This window comes from Herpailurus yagouaroundi, unplaced genomic scaffold, assembly GCF_014898765.1.
Source record: "Herpailurus yagouaroundi ecotype Mexico unplaced genomic scaffold, PumYag 215, whole genome shotgun sequence".
NCBI classification, from domain to species: domain Eukaryota; kingdom Metazoa; phylum Chordata; class Mammalia; order Carnivora; family Felidae; genus Herpailurus; species Herpailurus yagouaroundi.
In genome coordinates, this window is record NW_024412446.1 from 10,821,630 (window position 1) to 10,840,293 (window position 18,664).

The 18,664-nt window shown below is 46.6% G+C and overlaps 1 protein-coding gene across 5 annotated transcripts in view; it reads left to right on the top strand.

Annotated features, from left to right (window-relative positions):
- The window catches only part of RAP1GAP2 (RAP1 GTPase activating protein 2), a 188,516-nt gene that overhangs the window by 128,489 nt on the left and 41,363 nt on the right, over positions 1–18,664 (top strand). For all 5 annotated transcript variants that reach the window (XR_005784727.1, XM_040455543.1, XM_040455544.1 and 2 more), the window contains 7 exons: positions 1,344–1,388; positions 2,103–2,135; positions 2,534–2,746; positions 3,935–4,038; positions 14,561–14,639; positions 15,419–15,472; positions 17,927–18,010. Coding sequence is in view for 4 of the 5 variants with exons in the window: in XM_040455543.1 (XP_040311477.1) it covers positions 1,344–1,388; positions 2,103–2,135; positions 2,534–2,746; positions 3,935–4,038; positions 14,561–14,639; positions 15,419–15,472; positions 17,927–18,010 (612 nt within the window). In the remaining variant the exon portion in view is untranslated. The remainder of the gene's footprint in view (positions 1–1,343; positions 1,389–2,102; positions 2,136–2,533; positions 2,747–3,934; positions 4,039–14,560; positions 14,640–15,418; positions 15,473–17,926; positions 18,011–18,664) is intronic.

Sequence of the window (18,664 nt, forward strand, 5' to 3'; positions counted from 1 at the left end):
AGGGCCCAGAGCTGGGTGATGGCTCTGTGTCATCGGGGAGGGGAGGAGTGGGGAGGAGGTTTGCTTTCCTGCCCAGGGGCTGTTCCCAGGTAGGGGTGACTAATGCAGGACAAACAAAACAAACTTCTGACATCACCCCCCTCCCCATCTGCCCAGTTTGCCTCCCTGGACAGGGTCTGCAGGGCCACCCAGGTGGTTTTCTCCCTGTGTGGGGAGAGGAGCACCTGTCCGGTGGGAGGGGTCCTCCCACACCCTCCTGAGCAATGCTGCAGGGTGACTCAGCCCAGAGAAGTCCGGAGAAGCCGAAGTCTAAATCCAGCCAGTGAGCGGGAGCCCTGGGCTCCAAGGCCTATGGGATATGACTGTGCGCTTAGACAGACAGCCTGGCTTCAAATCCAGGCCCTGCCACTCAGTAGCTGTGCAACAGCAGAAGCAGCCGCCTCTCTGTGCCTCAATTTCCCTTTGGTATAAAGATGCTGAGGGCTTCAAAGGAGACAACCGTGGGAGGGCGCTGAGGAAGCTTAAAATCCCCATGCATTATGTTATGATTAGGATGGTCTTCTCTCCAGAGGGGACCTGTTTGTCCTAGTTATCCCACCTTCTCATTCCCTTACTCAATTTATTCAAACAGTCTAATTTAACTATGTGCTCCTGTCTTGAAAAAACCCAGTGAAGTCAGATCTGGACCACAGGACCACAGGACAAGGCACTGCTTCCCAGAAATGAATGAGCGCCAGGCCCCCTGCCTGTCACCTGTGGGTCTGCCCCCCAAGGAGGGAGGGCAGCTGTGGGGGCACCAGGTCCAGAGTGCTGGCTTTGACACCATTCGGACGTGGGTTCCCATCCTTGCCCCGTACCTACTGGTTCTGAGAGCCTGGCAGAGAGATTTCAGTGCCGGCATGATATTGCTCCCTGGGAATGATGGTAATAATTATCTGTAGCCAAACCAGTCACTCTTTCACGGGCTTAACCAACATCATCAACATTTAACCTTTACCACACTGGTAGCTGCTATTACCGTTTGGGTTCTACAGAAGGGAGCACTGTGCCACAGAGGTTTTGTGACTTGCCCAAGGTCCTAAGTGGCAGTGTTGGGATTTGAACCCTGGTGATCTAGCTCGAGCCTGTGCTCTTAGTTGCCTGCCCTACTGCCTTACTTGGAGCTGCTGTGGGGACTGAGTGTGACAAGGTGTGTGATGTGTAAGGACCGGGCACAATCAGCTGTAGCTATTATTACCAACCCCATCAAGGCAGGGGCTTGCGAATCTCAAGCGAACCCTCCATTTGGCCCCTTTTATGTGACCTTTGCTTTTTCATGAATCCTCTTTTCCGTGTTGCCATAGGGGATCAAGCTTGAAGAGCAGAAGCCGGGACCCCAGAAGAACAAGGTGGGCTGTGTGGATGAGGCGGCAGCCCTGTGGGCCCGACGAGGGGACAGCCGGCGTGCTGGGGTCTGCCATCGTCCACCTGACTTCCACCAGGAGCTACTTAAGTGGCTGCGCCTGTGTTGACTGGGCGAGGTGGATACTAAGGGGGCCTTAGCTTGATGCCTATAGGGCAGCTTTAGGGGGTGGGGATGGAGGCCTCCAGCGAGACCTACGGCTTGTGGCTCAGCCTTGATCTTCTGTACCTGCTCCTGCAAAAGAGCCGCACACGGCATTTAGGGGTATCAGGCTCTGGGCTCCAGGCTCTGCTCCTCCGCTGCAGTTTCCTTTCCCAAGGCCCAGGGAAGCTCGTCACTTGGAAGTCAGCTCCCTTGCCCGAAGGCGGGGCTGGGTGAAATCAGGAGCCATCCTCCTGTTTTTGCCCTCATTCCTAAGGGGTGAAAGGCGCGAAGTTTAGAGCCTTTGTGCAGTGCACCTTCGGTTAGCCAGGTTTGCGTTCAGGGTCTGTCACTTTGGGGAAGCACTCAAGGGAAGCCGGATTGCCAGAGCTCCCTCTCTGCTGTTCTGCATCTGGTGTTCCCTTTGATGCTCTTAAAGCTCTCGTGCAGCCTGCCAGGCAACCCCCACCCCTGACCCGGGAGAGGGGAATGGAAACAGCTATCACACTTCACGGGCACTGCTGGGGCTAACGGTCACCTTGTCTGGTTTGTCTTGCAGGATGACTATATCCCATATCCCAGCATTGATGAGGTAGGAGCCCCCTGGCCACACTGCAGCCTGCACTGGGTCTCAGCTCTGGGATGGGACTGGTGGGGGGGTGGGGGGGGTGGCTGATGGCCCCTGCTCCGTCCCACGTGGGAGAGAACCTCAGGCCTGGAACTTCACCTTTGTGACCTGCGTTTTGCCACGTTGAGACTGGGGTGCTGATCACAGCCTTGCAACTTCGGTGCTCCAGGGTCGGCAAAGCTGAGAGGTTGTTGGGCTTAAATTTGGGGTTTGTGTTACTGTAAACACAGGCCTCAAATACTGGAGTCTCCACCGTGGAACAGTTCAGAGGTGGGGGGGGTGCCACCACTGGCACCCCACTCCTTTGCTCCCCCTGTAGAGCCAGGGCGGGCCACAGTGCAAGACTTTCTCTCTGCTTCCAGGTTGTGGAGAAGGGAGGCCCGTACCCCCTGATTGTCCTGCCCCAGTTTGGGGGCTATTGGATCGAAGACCCGGAGAACGTGGGGACACCGACCTCCCTTGGCAGCAGCATCTGTGAGGAGGAGGAAGAGGACAGTCTCAGCCCCAGCACATTTGGCTATAAGCTCGAGTGCAAGGGCGAAGCCAGGGCCTACCGCAGGCACTTCCTAGGGAAGGTGAGGATGAGGGCCCCTGGGAGAAATAGCTGCTGGTGCAGGCAGGGAAATGCACCTAGACCAGCCTCGTCCAGCGCCCCTTTCTCCCTGTCTCTTCTCCTTCCTGGGCCTGCCCCCTTCCTAGGGCCTGCCACTGTCCTGCTGTCCTGGCTGGGGAGGTCCGACTGGCTCTGCTCCTGGGCGAGGGTACAGGGGGTGTGCAGAAGTCAGGAAGGCTCAGTGTGATGGGTCCTTGGGGGCACCACCCCCACCAAATGTTCACGGAGGTGACCGGATGGGGAGCGTTTGGGGGTGAAGGAGAAAATATGTTCTCACACCTTGGAAGTCTTTGTTTCCGTGTACATAGTACAAATCTCTCCTGTCCTCACTCCAGCAGGTCCCCAGGGTGATGTGCTGTGAGCCTCTGATTGTTTAAAAGTGACAAAGTTACATTTCTTTAAATATATTCTGCTCTTCAGACTTGATTGGCTCGGAAGTCCCAAGGGCAGATTCCGGAAGTTTCCAGTCTAAGGCAGTGTTGCAGAGTTTCACAGGGAGGAGGGAGCTGCATCAGAACCCCCATCCTAACTTGTTCAAATGCAGATTCCAGGGCCCCACCCTGATATGGCAGATCTAGGGTGGGCTCCCTGAGCCTGAGAGAGGCCCACTGTCCAGAGCAGCTCCCAGCTTCCCATGGGCGGAGGAGCCAGAGTTCCTCCTGGTTTTATTCCCACAAATAGTCGGAATCAGCAGGAGCTTCCTCCTGGGAGCAAGAAAGTGGATGTGGGGTCCTGTGGAGGGGAACTTGAGCTCCAGCGTTCAAGGTGGGCTTGAACACTGGATCTGTCCCTTACTAGTTGTGTGACCCTGGGCAGTTTCTTAGCCTCTCTGGACACCAGTTTACATATCTATGAAATGGGCATGATGATGTCATCTTCCCATAAGGTTGTGGTCAGGATTTAAGGAGTCAGTGGGTGTTAAGTACTTAGTCTAGTGCCTGGCACATCCCGATGACTGCGCAGTTGGAATCCCCTCCTGTGATCTTTCTCTTTCTCCTCCTCCTCCTCCTCCCCCTCCTCCTCCTCCTCATCAACAGCAGCCACAACATCCTTGCCTTTCTTCCTCATTGCTGTGGGCGAAAAAGGTGATTTGGGAGGGGCCGTGTCTGGAAGGTCTCCTACTCTGTTAATACCTGATTTCTCTTTCTAGGATCACCTAAACTTTTACTGTACTGGCAGCAGCTTGGGGAACTTGCTCCTGTCCGTCAAGTATGAGGAGGCAGAGGGCATTGAGTACCTTCGGATCATTCTCAGGTGGGGCTGCTGCACCTTTGGAGGCCACGCCTCTAGTGGCAGGGACTCAGAAATACCAGTCTGACCAGTCTGGTCTGGGTGTGTGTGTGGGGGGGGGGGGGGGGGGGGTGGGGAACAGACTGGCTGGAATCCTGGGGCTCTGTTGAGTTGCTAAGCAAGGAGACCAGGTGTTTATGCCAGCCGGCCAACTGTGGGAGTCAGAGTGGTATCCTAGTCTCAAGGTCACCTAGACCATACCCCCGCCTGCCTTTCTGTCTGGCTGGGACCGTGGCTCTGAAGAATTTTGGAAGGGAAAATAGAGATGGCTCTTTCTGCTGAGATACAACTCCAAATCGCCTGGGAGAGGGTTTGCCAGAGCACCGCTTGCGGCGTGCATCCAGTCGGGAAGATAGATCCCAAAGCATCTGTGTGTGTGTGCAGGGTTCCCTGAGATGGAAAGTGGTCACAGCGGGAGCACTGATTTACAGCTAAGCCATGGTACCTCTCTCCTCAGGGGCAGGATCTGGGACTGGTTTCTGTTTTGTTCAACTAACATGTTTTGTAAAACCCCCTCTGTACCGGGGAGTGTGATAGGTGCCGGGATGCAATGATGGCTGAGTTGTGGTCTGTTTTCTGAAGGCTTATGGTCTCGTAGAAAAAAGCAGAGGATTTTACTATGTGTCACAGGTATTATGCACAGGATGCTGTGGGAGCACAGAGAGTCTATATCTTGTTTATCTCTGCCCCTGGTGGGCTGGTGGAGAAGCCTAGAAGGCCAAGTGTTCGTGCTTAGCAGAGTGCTGTGAACCTGTCAAGCTCCCAGTCCATATTCGTTGAATCTAATTGGAAGTCCTTGATGGCATTTGAAAGAAGCAGTAACATTTTTTTTTTTTCTGCCCAAATTTTGAGATAAATATGGGAGGGAGCAGGGGCACACAGTCGTGCTGTGGGAGAGGGGGGTGTGTGGGGGTGGTACAAGGGAGTTGTCAGCACCCATCCAGTCTTGGTTTTTTATTAAGGAAGCAAGCAGTTTTCTTTACGGAGGTTCACTTGGCTAGAAATCATATTTGCAAGGCAGGGAGAAGTTAACTAAATTGCTAGAGCAAATTTTTTGAGGGAGTACTATGTGGATCCCCCAACTCCAAATAGGATTTTGAACTAGGTGACTCTCTATAAAGAAAATTATTTTCTTTCTTAATAAAAATCAGACCTTGGGGTGGCTGCCTGGCTCAGTTGCTTAAGTGTCCGACTTCAGCTCAGGTTGTGATCTCGTGGTTTGTGAGTTTGAGCCGTCAGGCTCTGTGCTGATAGCTTGGAGCCTGGAGCCTGGAGCCTGCTTCGGATTATGTGTCTCCTCCTCTCTCTGCCCCTCCCCTGCTCATGCTCTGTCTGTCAATAATAAATAAATGTTAAAAAAAAGTTTAATAAAAAAAAAAAATAGAAATCAGACCTAAACTGGATAGGATTTCTGAGTAAGATGACAATTGAACACAAGGATCTAACACCCTTTTTCCAGTACTCCAATACTGTATCTTATTTGAAATGTTGCTTCAGAACTGAAAACATGAGAAAGATGTCAGGAACACACCACACACATTGAATATTTTTTTTTACATTGACTATTTTTAAAATAATCTATGGGGCAGTTAGGACTATAATGTGGATGGTATTGAGAGTTGAGCCCCAGCTCACCTTCCTTACAGAGCAGTGTAGCATTGGGATATATGAAATTAGGAATTCTGGGGGAGTCCTGTACTCTTTAAATGTTTATTTATTGATTTTGAGAGCAAGAGAGAGAGTATGAGCAGAGGGAGGGCAGAGGGAGAGAGAGAGAGAATCCCAAGTAGGCTCTGTGCTGTCAGTGCAGGGCCTGACTCAGGGCTCAATCCCACAAACTGTGATCATGACCTGAGGTGAAATCAAGAGTCAGGCGCTTAACCACCTGAGCTACCCAGGCATCCCGAGTCCTATACTCTTTAGAAGTGAGCAGGAGCCTTGGAACAGTCCGGGGTCTTTCCACATGGAACCACTTTTGTTGTTGTAGGTCAGCAGCGTTTGAAATCAATCCCCTGGGGAGCCCATCAGCAATCTCAAATGTGGCTTTCCCAAATAGAAAACCCTGGGGTGGCAGGGAGAAGCCATACACCAGCTAGGAAGTTGGACAATCATTAATCTCACTTGGAGTGATGGCCAGGCCAAATTGAAAACCAGACATAAGAAAATTGTCCCTACAGCTTTAGAAGCTTTACCAGACACAAAGAAGAAATTATGCAGAGGTGACATTCCCCTGCTGGCAGTGACTCCTGTCCCAGCTTCTTCCTCATTCTTTGTAGGATTCTGGGTTATTTAATTGATGTCTTAAAACAACTAGCTCTCCAGCCTAAAATCTGAGAAGTGTATTCTGACAGCTTCTGTATGTGCTATGAAGGTAGCCAAGAAGAATCTATCCACAAATGGAAATGAATAACAGGTCTGAGTCAATTTCTTCTTTTTTAAGTTTGGATGTAAAGAAGTAGGGGAGGAAAAAAACGCCTCACAGGTTGGTGAAAGGAAAGATTCTGCATCTAAAAAGGCATACTCTAGCATTTAGAAGGTAGGGACTAACTAAATTTTAGAAAGGATTATTTACTACAGAAAGCCAACCAGATTTAGATATCTATTAACTTTGTATTTTCAGCAAACTTCCAGAAAAAATAAGCCATATGAAAAAAATACAAAAGATAAAGTAAGGTGACAGAATGAGATGAAAAAGTTGTTGGTAAATTAAAGAAAGAACATAAGAAAACTAAAAATGGCCAAAAATTTTTTTAATTTATTTTCTACATTTGTTTATTTTTGATAGAGAGAGATAGAGCATAAGTGAGGGAGGGGCAGAGAGAGAAGGAGACACAGAATCCAAAGCAGGCTCCAGGCTCTGAGCTGTCAGCACAGAGCCTGACGTGGGGCTTGAACTCACAAACCGTGAAATCATGACCTGAGCCGAAGTTGGACGCTTAACCGACTGAGCCACCCAGGCACCCCTGCCAAAAAGAATTTTAAATGAGGGGCACCTGGGTGGCTCAGCTGGTTGAGCATCTGACTTCAGCTCAGGTCATGATCTCATGGTTCATAAGTTCAAGCCCCGCATTGGGCTCTGTGCTGACAGTGCAGAGCCTGCCTGCTTGGGATTCTCTCTCTCTTTCTCTCTTTCTCTCCTCCCTACCCTGCTTGCTCTGTCTCTCTTTCTCTCTCTCAAGATAAATAAACTTAACAAAAATTAAAAAGAATTTTAAATGATATTAGAAGCAGTAAAGAGAAGAATCTACTTTGTGGAAAACCCAGTTACTAATAGAGCAAGCTTTCACATAATTCAGAGGAAAACACAGAAGCTCTAAAATGATGAGCAAATTATAATAAATGTGGGGAATAGTGAGCAGGAATTAAGTTTGTGGATAATTGATGTTCTTAAGCTAATTGAAGATTTAAAACTGCAGATTAAAATGGCTCACCCAATATCAGATGAAGTCAATGAAAGGAAACTAATAGCTGGACATATTTTGATGAAAATGTAATATTCCATGGATATAAAATCACTATTAGAATGAAAACATTCCAAAATAAAGGAAGATAAAACATTAACATCTAGCAAAAGATAGAACATAAAGGAATATGAATAAATATAATAGAAGTCTGAATACATGTAATATATAATAAATATAAATGAGTTAAATTTCACTATTAAACAGCAAAGATTCTCAGTGTGAGTCATGCCTCCACTGCCCCCCCCCACTAATGGATCAATCTATGTATCTTTATTTTATTAAAGAAAGTAATTCAGTATATTTAAAAAGAAAAGTGTTGAGAAAAAGTTATAACAAATACAAAAGGGTAGAGTTGCAATATTAATATGAAAAAGTAGAATTTGAGGCAAAAAAGCAGTCAGTGTGACAAAAAGGGCTATTGCCTATTCATAAAAAAATAAAGCCTTGTTTAATCAAGGCTTAATATGTGCCAGACATTCTCCAGGGGTAGGGCTAATGTAAGGAATAAGCTCATCTCTTATTACCTGGCTAGAGAAAACATTCACTACATGTTAGGTATTCTTATTCTTGTTTTTATTCTCACTCATCTTCTTATGGACCTGGATTGTTTTAGATCCAAAGATAGATGGTATGGCAGAACTGAAAAAAGTTTATAAGAGCTTGAATGTGGAGTGTGTGTCTGAATGTATATATGTGTGTGAGGGTGTGTAAGGTTGAGGGCTCATGCTAGAGAGGTAAGAAAAAGCTAAATCATGTATGGACTATGTCTAGGAACTTAGATTTTATTCTGTGAGCCAAAGGAGAGCTCCTGAAAGGAGAGTATCATGATATGATGTGCATTGTAGAGTGGTCACTGGCTAGATTAAGGGAATGTCTTGGAGGGAAGGCAAGGCTAGAAGCAGGAAGATGAATCAAGAGGGTGCTGTGATGAGTCAGGTGATTATCATGTGACTATACAGGCCACCTGGTTGCAGAATGTGAATGCTGCCTCCAGTACTGTGCAAACCAACAACCTGATGGAGCTGAACCAGGGTGACTTGCACTGAGGATAGAGGAAAACGGGTGGAAAGTTCCAAAACACCCAGAGAAATTGACATTAAGAAAGACAGCTGAACACATCAACAAATGAAAGCTGGATTTACTGCTGATGAAATGCAAGTAATGGTACACTTTCAAAATGACTTATATCTGGAAAAGGTAAAGAATGAATAGCATCTATAAACAGGATAATAAATTATGATACAGTCCATGAGTGGATACACATGGGTACAAAAAGAAAACAATTGGAATTATTGGAAAAAAAATAGTTGAAATAAAAAAAAACTTAATACAGGAGAGCCTGGGTGGCTAAGTTGGTTAAGCAACTGACTCTTTTTTTTTTTTTTTTTAATGTTTATTTATTTCGGAGACAGAGAGAGACAGAGCATGAGTGGGGGAGGGGCAGAGAGAGAGGGGGACACAGAATCCGAAGCAGGCTCCAGGCTCTGAGCTGTCAGCACAGAGTCTGACGCAGGGCTCGAACTCACAGACCGTGAGATCATGACCTGAGCTGAAGTCGGACGCTCAACCGACTGAGCCACCCAGGCGCCCCAGCACCTGACTCTTGATTTTGGCTCCGGTCATGATCTCGCAGTTTGTGAGATTGAGCCCTGTGTCAGGTTCTGTGCTAACAGCTTGGGATTCTCTCTCTCCCTCTCTCTGCCCCTCCCCTGCTCGCTCTCATGTTCCCTCCCCATCTCTCTCTCAAAATGAACCCTGAGAAACAAACAAAAAGTAAACCCCCAAAACAAAAAACTCAACACATGGGATAAAATCTGGTCTAATATAATGTATTCAGAATCAAAGAGTGAATCCATGAATTGGAAGATAGTCTTGAAGAATTCGTCCAGAGCGCAGCACAGCTCTAGGATAGAATATATAAAAAAGAAGGAAGCTATGTGGATAATAGACTGATAGGTCCCAGCATTTGTCTTAGAGTTTCAGAGGAAGGAATAGAGAAGCCAGTGGAGAAGAGATATCCAAAGAAATAATGGCTGAGAATATTTCAGAATTGAAGAAAGCACACACTGTGGTGCTGAGTATGATTTTAAAACAAAACAGTACTACTGGACACATTGAAGTGGAACATTGGAACATCAGAGAGAAAGAAAAAAAAAATTAAGCTGCCTAAGGATAAAGACACTCATCTATGAAGTAGTGACAACCAGGTTGTGAGCAGACTTCCTATCAGCTATGGGACTCTAGGACAGTATCTTTAAAACGTTGGAGGAAAGAAAGAAAGGAAAGAAAGAAAGAAAGAATCCTTTAATCTAAAGTTCTATATCGAGAAAAGCTATCTGCAAAGATAAAATAAAACTGTTTTCAGATTCCCCCGAAAGAATGACTAAAGGATGTCCTTCAGCCAGAAGAAAAGAGAAACTGAAAGAAAAGATGCAACTAAAAAGTGGCAAGAAATAGGTAAACTGTGTTGATACATTTAATTACCGATGGGGAAAAAAGAGGCTTGAACTAAATTAATAAACAAAAGTAGGAAAGACGATGGGGAGGGAAGAGTTCAATAGTTGCTGTTTCCTTTTCCCTCCTCAGGAGAGAGATAGTGAGGAAGTGCAGAGTTTGTTGGGAAAATGTATACATGTCTGTATTGGAAGTTATAGAAATACAATCTATAGCTCAAATTAGCAGAGGGATAAAAAGAGAATTAAAAAATTTTAAATTAAACTCAAGGCAGGAAAGGAGGAATTTTAAAAAGGAAAGAAAGCACAGAGTAATAGAAAACACAAAATAATAGAAATCATTCCAAGTACACTAGTGATCACAATAAATATAAATAGACTAAATTAGCATATGAATGTACTAGACTATCAGATTGGATGAAAAATACAGCTATATTTCTTTTTTTCCTCTGTGCCATCTTTTTTTAAATTCAGTTTTTAATTAAAAAAAATTTTTTTTTAACGTTTATTTATTTTTTTGGGACAGAGAGAGACAGAGCATGAACGGGGGAGGGGCAGAGAGAGAGGGAGACACAGAATCGGAAACAGGCTCCAGGCTCTGAGCCATCAGCCCAGAGCCTGACGCGGGGCTCGAACTCACGGACCGCGAGATCGTGACCTGGCTGAAGTCGGACGCTTAACCGACTACGCCACCCAGGCGCCCCCAGTTTTTAATTTTAATTCCAATACTGTTAACATACAGTGTTCTATTAGTTTCAGGTGTATGATGCAGTGATTCAATAATGCTATACATTACTCGGTACTCATCATGATAAATGTACTTTTAATCCCCATCACCTATTTCACTCATCCCTGTACGCACCTTCCCTCTGGTAATCATCAGTTTGTTCTCTATAGTTAAGAGTCTCTTTCTTGGTTTCTCTCTCGTGCTCTCTCTTTTCCTCTTTGCTCAATTGTTTTATTTCTTAAATTCCATATGTGAGTGAAATCATATGGTATTTGTCTTCCTCTGACTTATTTCACTTAGCATTATACTCTCCAGCTCCATCCATATTAACTACAAATGGCAAGAATCCATTTTTTTTTATAGTTGAATAATATTCCTCTGTGTGTGTGTGTGTGCGCGCGCGCGTGCGTGTGTGTGCGCGCGCCACATCTTCTTTATCCATTCATCTATGGATGGATACTTGGGCTGCTTCCATAATTTGGCTGTTGTAAATACTGCTGCAGTAAAATAAGGGTGCATCCCTTTGAATTAGCGTTTTTGTATTTTTTGGGTAAAAACCCAGTAATGCAATTGATTACTGGATTGTAGGGTAGTGGGTATATTTTCCTTTAAAAAATTTTTATTATTATTATTTTTAGAGGGAGAGAGAGTAGGGGAGGGCAGAGGGAGGGAGAGAGAGAGAATCTTAAGCAGGCTCCGCTCCAGGTATGGAGCCTGACATGGGGCTCAGTCTCACGATGGTGAGATCATGACCTAAGCCAAAATCAATAGTTGGTTGCCAACCAGCTGAGCCATCCAAGTGCACCCCCCCTTTTTTTTTTTTAAGTTTATTTATTTATTTTTGAGGGAGAGGGAGAGAGTATGTGCAAATGGGGAAGGGGTAAAGTGAGAGGGAGAGAGAGAGAGTCCGAAGCAGGCTCTGTGCTGTCATCGCAGAGCTGGACATGGGGTCACCCTCACAAACTGTGAGTTCATGATCTGAGCCAATACCAAGAGTTGGGCGCTTAACCAACTGAGCCACCCAGGTGCCCCAAGCTATATTTTTCTTATAAGAGACATACCTAAAGAAAAGCAATATTGAAAGATTTAAAATAAAGAAATGGAAAAAGATATGCTGGAAAAATACTAACCAAGAAAAGTGATGTAGCAACATTAAAATCAGACAAAATAGGGTTTCAGAAAAAAAAGCATTGGTAGGGATAAAGAGAGTGTACTCCTTTGTAACTAGTCCTGATGTTTCCTGCTGTGTGGAGGGAACATTTCTGTGTAACATCCCTGGCTCTCTCTGCCTTCTCTGATAGATGAGTTTGGGAACAAGAACTTGAAGTATGTAGCCCTGGTTTTTCCTTTTTCTCCTGCTCAGAGCTAGTTGCCCTCAGGGTGCTCCCTCTGCCCCTCTGTGCTGAAAGGCCCACCTGGGCAGGCCCCTACAGAGGAGGCTTGCCTCTTGCCCAGCACTGCCTGTGACCTGGTGGATAATCCTGGGGGTCATTTAGGAGACTCATTTCATCTTTACACTAAGCCGGGTGGCCTTTATCAGGAACAAAGGAGTTATTTTGACTTCCAGCTGCCTTACCCTTAATTTTTTTGTTTCTGAATCTGTTCATTACCTGGGCAGAGAAATATGCCCGTTCCTGGACCCATGGAGGGCTCAGCTCCCATGATGATAAAGAGAACAGTCCACCCAGAAGATCTAACAGTCATGAAGTTGTACTTAGCAATATAGTCTTGAATTTAGAAAGGCAAAAACTGATGGGAATATAAGGAATCAAATGTTCAGCTCTAGTGGGAAATTTCAGTAACATCTTCCACACTTCCATGGACCAAGCAGACAACAATTGTAAGGATATAGAAGATTTGAACAATGCAGTTAACAAATCTGGTTTTGTAACATACATTCCCTAATTCAACCACAACAGCAAAAACAACACTGTTTTTAAGCCCAACGTAGAACCTGAAAAATGTCTGTGTATCAAGTTAACGAATTTAAAATAACATACAGATTATGTTCCGTGAATATAAGAAAATTAAGTTAGAAATCAACAATTAAAATACTGAAGGAAAATATCATACATTTAGAAAGTTAAAAAAAAAGAAGAAAATCCTTTAAATAACTCATGGGCTAAAGAGGAAATCACAACAGAACTGACAAAATATTTAGAACTGAATGACAATGAAAATACTACCTATCAATGTGCGGGATGCAGTTCAAGTGGTACTTAGAGAAAGATGTATAGTTTTAACTGCATTTGTGAAAAAAGAAGAAAGATTAACTGTAGGCATGCAAATCAGGAAGTTAGAAAAAAGAATAGTAGGGAAAAAAACCCCAAGAAAATAGGAGGCAGAAAATAAGAAAGACAAGAACAAGTTCAGCGAAGTAGAAAGCAACAATAAAAAGGAATAGAGACAACAAACCCCAAAGTTGTCTCTTTGAAAAGGTTAATAAAATCGGTTAACCCCATCAAGGACTGATTAAGGGTGAAAAGATACAAACAATGTTACGGCAGTGAAGGAAGGGATGCAGTTTTCAGTACAGATAAAGTTCTAAGAGAATGCCAAAACCCCCTGTATATCAATGCATTGGATGGATAATTTATTTTTTAAGTGTTTATTTTGGAGAAAGCATGGGCAAGGGGAGGGGCACAGAGAGAGAGAGAGAGAGAGAGGGAGAGCGAGGGAGAGGGGCTGAGGATCCGAAGCAGGTTCTGCACTGACAGCAGAGAGCCTGATGTGGGGCTTGAGCTCACGAACCACAAGATCATGACCTGAGCCGAAGTTGGATGCTTAACCAACTGAGTCACCCAGTACCCCACACTGGATGGGTAATTATATAGAAAAACACAAATTGTCAAAATCGACTCAATCAGGAATAGAAAACCTAAATATTCACTGTTAAATAAAGGAATTGGTAGCCAAAAGTATCCTCCTATCAAAACCCAGCAAGCCCAGAGATTTCACAGATGAGTTTTAGCAAAACTTTAAGGAACAGAAAATCCCTATGGTATACAAACTATTTCAAAGGATCAGAAACTCCTCAGCAATTTATGAGGCTGGGATAACCCCTTGATATCAAAACCTGAGAAGGGAAGTAAAAAACAAACAAACAAACAAAAAAAAACACCAAAAACCAGTGTTGCTATTGATGTGAAACTCTCAATAAAATATTAGCAAATTAAAGTCAGCAGGATATGAAAAAAACAATGCATCATAAGCAAGTGAGTTTTACCCATGGAAGGAAAAGATGGCTCAACAGAAATATAATCTACCGGGTTAACAGATTAAAAACCATATGACTGTCTCAGCAGATGCAGAAAAGCATTCAGTAAAATTCAACACTTTCTTAATGTGCTAAATGAATCAGGGAACAGGCTAAATTTAGAGTCTTACGGTAAATCCCTTTATAAAGCAACTTTCATCCCATTTATATTTTGAGTAAATCCAGATTTTCAAATCTTAGATTTTCTTTTCATAAGAGGCTTTATCACATGTGAGAGCACACGTGTATCCAGAAGCTGTGCCCGGTTCTTTGGGAGAACACAAGCCCCACAACAACCCCCAAAATCATGGTGAATTTGAAGGCGACTATTTGCATTTCCCGTATCTCAGGCAGGTTCTTTAAGTGTCCTCCTCCTCCAGGATAATGACAAGATTCCATTTCCCCACCATTTGGGTGTAGCACCCAACTCGTGGGTTGGGTGAAATGCAGCAGGTCTGACTGTAGGGAGACACCGAGCGAGTGTACCTTGTGGCCTGGTGTGATCTCAGGCACCATCTCAAGCCCCTTTCCTAATGGACTCCCTTTCTTGTGAACACATTTTTCTCACCCTCATTCACATGTGCAGGTCCAAAGTGAAGACTGTGCATGAGCGGATCCCCTTGGCTGGCCTGAGCAAGTTGCCCAGTGTCCCTCAGATTGCAAAGGTAAAAACCAACCCCTGTGAGAAGGTGGCTTCCTCTTTTAGCCCAGGGCTGGGGTGGGGGTGCAGGCTTGTCCTGAGAGGGCTCTGCCCTTAGAGAGGGGAAGGCCACTACACTCTTTGGCCCTTGACTGCATGGATGGCGTGGGGAAGGCTGTTGGCAGATGCCCTCATCTTCCCTGCAACCTCCCCATCTCATCCTCACAGCTGATGCTGCTCATGGTCTCTGCCCCCAAGTTCACAGCCAGTTCAGGGGACCAGAGAAATGGGAAGACAGGACTGGCTATGGAGAGTGCTGTAGGACTTGAGAGGAGGAAGGGGTGGGGTGGCCAGGTAGCCTTCCCAGAAGAGGAGAGATGGGCTGGAGGATAGCCAGGCTATTGGTGCAGATAGAGGACCCCCTCAAGGAAGGAGCTGTTAATCAGCTGGTGGCGGGGCCCATGTCACTATTCTGGAATACTGGGAACTTGAGAACTGAGTCAGCGAAGTGGAGTGAGGAGGATGGCCAGTTGGGTTGGGTTGGGTTGGACCCACCCGATGAGAGTGGGAATGCCAGGCAGAATTGTGCCGAATGCCTTCTGTGGCCTCACTTCCCCGGGAAACCTCAGGAAGGCTAGTCAAGTTTCCTGGCCACACGTTAGGGAGCAGAACCAGGACTCAACTCCAGGCCTTCTGACCCTGCAGGTCCTGCCCTCTTGTGCCCTTCCTCTTGGTGGGCGGAGGAACCCACATGTTTTCGGTGGAAGCGGCCCCTGAACTGTGTGTCTCTCTCTTCCTGCTTAGGCTTTCTGTGATGACGCAGTGGGGCTGAAATTCAACGCTGTCCTGTACCCCAAGGTGAGGATCTTCACCTCCTCCCCCTACCCAGGGCTCTAGAGCTTGGAACAGACTTTCACACCTGTGGCTCCGTGGGATGTTCTCTGCGTGTTGGTGGGGTTTTGTTGGGGGTTTTCCAATAAACCTCCATGTCTCCCTCTCTCCCTGCTCACTCCTTTGCAAACTGGTCCACTGGGAACCAGTCCTCAGGCATGCCCGGGTAAAGACCCACCTGAATTGGTCCCCGTCTATTGTGGAGTGATAGGCCTCTCCACATTACTCTGGTCCTATTTCCTTGGGACCAGTACTGAGGTGGGAAGTGATTCTACCTATAGCTAGAGGGCTAGCACAGGTCTGGTCTGCCATCATGGAGGTTGAGGGTGGCAGATGGCAGAACCCCACTGAGAAATAAAAGGCCAGATCATGGCTCCCCATTGCCAGTGTTACTGCAGCTCTGAGGCCTTACAAGCTCCTGCCCGGCCCTAGTTAATAGACTGGCTGGTTCTCTGTTATCAGTTTCCTTAGGATTGGCCCGATCTTGACCCCAGTTATGATGTGGGGGTGGGAGTGGGCAGAGGAGCAATAATAACTTAACAAACCAACAAATCCACTCAAGAACAATTATGGCACGACAGGACTTAAATCACTCACGCACAGTGAATTGCTTTAAATTGGCCACAGGAAGAGAGCCAGTGTACTGAGCGCCTCCTCACGAGCCTGCAGGGCCCGGGAGTGGAAACAGAGCTGTGCAGTGAGTGCTGACACCGGGGCAGCTGAGGCATGCTGAGGCTGGTTCAGTCCATTCCCCGAGTCCCACTTCTGATAGCTAGGGACCATGAGGTGAGATGTTTGGCGGGGAAGAGAGGCCCTGTCCTGGCTGAGACCTCCAGAACGCCCTGGAACAAACGCCTTGAATGTTCACGGTTGGGCTTGACACCATTTATCCCTGTGCAGTGGCTGAGTTAATGACAGGGTCCTCTCCTGCCCAGAGAATGTGCCAGAGCCCTTCTCTCAGACACCTCTTGTTAGCCTGAGCATCTGCAGGCACTTACCAGTGCCCTCCACTGAACTCTGTTGCTCCGAGTGCCCTCCCTCTTGTAATTAAAGCTGAATTAGTGAGGTTTAACCACACATTAAAGCCCCATCCTAAAGGCCTAGCTTAACCACAAGTTTGGCAATTTTTGTCATCAAATCCTATCCACTGAGAGAACCCAGCGACGCTCATGTGCACGGGTCTCTCTGTAACTTGGAAAGCCTCCAGCTCTGGTGATCATGGAAGAGCCGCTGTATTTTCGTGTTTTCTATATTTGAAGCGCAGCTTGGTCCAGCTGCGGTGTTCATCTGGCCGAGATGTGTGCAAGGTTTTAAAATCCACAGGGTTGAGAATGTTCCTTGGAAGGTCTCCATGGCTGGATGCCTCTTCCCTGGCAGGACAGCTGCTCTTCACCTTTGACTCATTCCGTGCGGGAGTGGGGTCCCCCTCTGGGCTTGGGCAGCAGCAGTGCTGTTCCACGGGGAGCTGTGAAGTGTCCATTTCCTCAGGCAGCTGAGAGCCTCAGTGGCTCACGTATGCTAGCCGACAGTCACGCCTTGTTCTTCCTGTTGTATAACGCACGGTCAGTTCCCTCCTTTTTACTGTAGGGACTGTCCCAGTAACTATCCCAGTAACACCCAGATCTCCCCTTTCCTAAGAGGCTGGTTCAGCTCTAATCTTTCTGGAGGATTACGTTGATGGTGATGATGATAGCTGCTCTGTGCTCAGCACTTTATGTGCTCGGTCTGATTGAATCTTAACAACCACACGTCTCCATTTAATGGATGAGGAAACTGAGGCCCAGAGAAGTAAAGTGGCATGCTCAGGGCTATACAGGTAAAAGCAGCGGGTTCAAGATCTAGAGTTTCGTGCTTCTGAGCCCTGGATACCAACTCTGAAGCAAAACAGAAAATTAAATAGAACCAATGCTTGGGGTTCTTTTTAAAAAATTTTTCCCCACTCTTTGCAGATTGTAATAGGGCTGTATGTTCCTCCTTAGAGGCCTTTCATTTGATGGGTAAGAGGGATTGAAGTCTAGGCATAAGCAGGGCCTTGCTCAAAATCATACTGCTGATCAGAGGTGTAATTAGAGCCAGCGTCTTCCTCACTGACCACTTTTGGGGTCCTGGCTTCCCTTTTTATACCACAGCTAAGGCACTGGAGTAAGTCCCGTTCCTTGAGTCCTGCTGGGTTCCCCGTGTGCCCAGATCTTGGCCTGCAGATCTGGATGGGAATGGAATGGTGATCCAGAAGTTTGGCCGCGCTGGGGGAAGCCTGGGTCTGGGAACTAGGTGTAACTTCTGGCTTCACCCTTTGTCTCCCTCCATATTCACGGATGTCTCACACTGGGGGGCGTATTCTCCACCAAAATGGGTGTTTCCCCATCTGTTTGCGTCCGAGTTAATAAACAATCTGATTTTTTTCTCCCCACATTTTCCCAGGCCTCCCAAATGATTGTGTCCTATGATGAGCACGATGTCAACAACACATTCAAATTTGGGGTCATTTATCAAAAAGCCAGGCAGGTAAGCACCACACATCTGTACTGGTCGCCATATGGCGTCGATTCTCCCTGGGGACGCTTCACCTCCCCCAAGCACAGGAGCCCTGCGGCAGGGTCTTACACGTGCCGGATACAGCAGCCACCTTTCACATAGGAATTAGGCTGGAGGTGACAGAATCGCCAAGGCGGGCTGCTTCTCACAAGGAGGCCTGCAGATCCTTTAAACGGTAATATAGTTTTCCATACAGTAAATTTGACTTCTTCCTGGCGGCTCCTCTCAACTGGGGGCTGTGTTGTCACAAGAAAAATCAGACTGGGTCGGGGGGTACGGATCAACACAAGCTGCTTTCTCCTTGCTTGTCCTTCTCCCAGCTGGGAGTTAGCTTTTTCTCCCGGAACTTCCTTAGATTGCTGGGGCATGGCATGCCTCTCTTCCCGCTCTGAGTTCAGCCATGTCAGGCTGGTTGGTGGAGATCAACCGCAGTGGAAGTATTTACGCCGTGGAAATCGGCAAACCAGGGCTTCCGTTTTCCCTCGCTGGAAAAGTGGTGATTGAAAAATATATCAGTACACCACTGCTCATGCCCCTCGGTCTCTTGTAGCACTTATATGCTGCCTTGGGGTTAGTTGATCAGAGCGATTCTCAAAGTATGTTCCGTGAGACACTAGCCTGGTG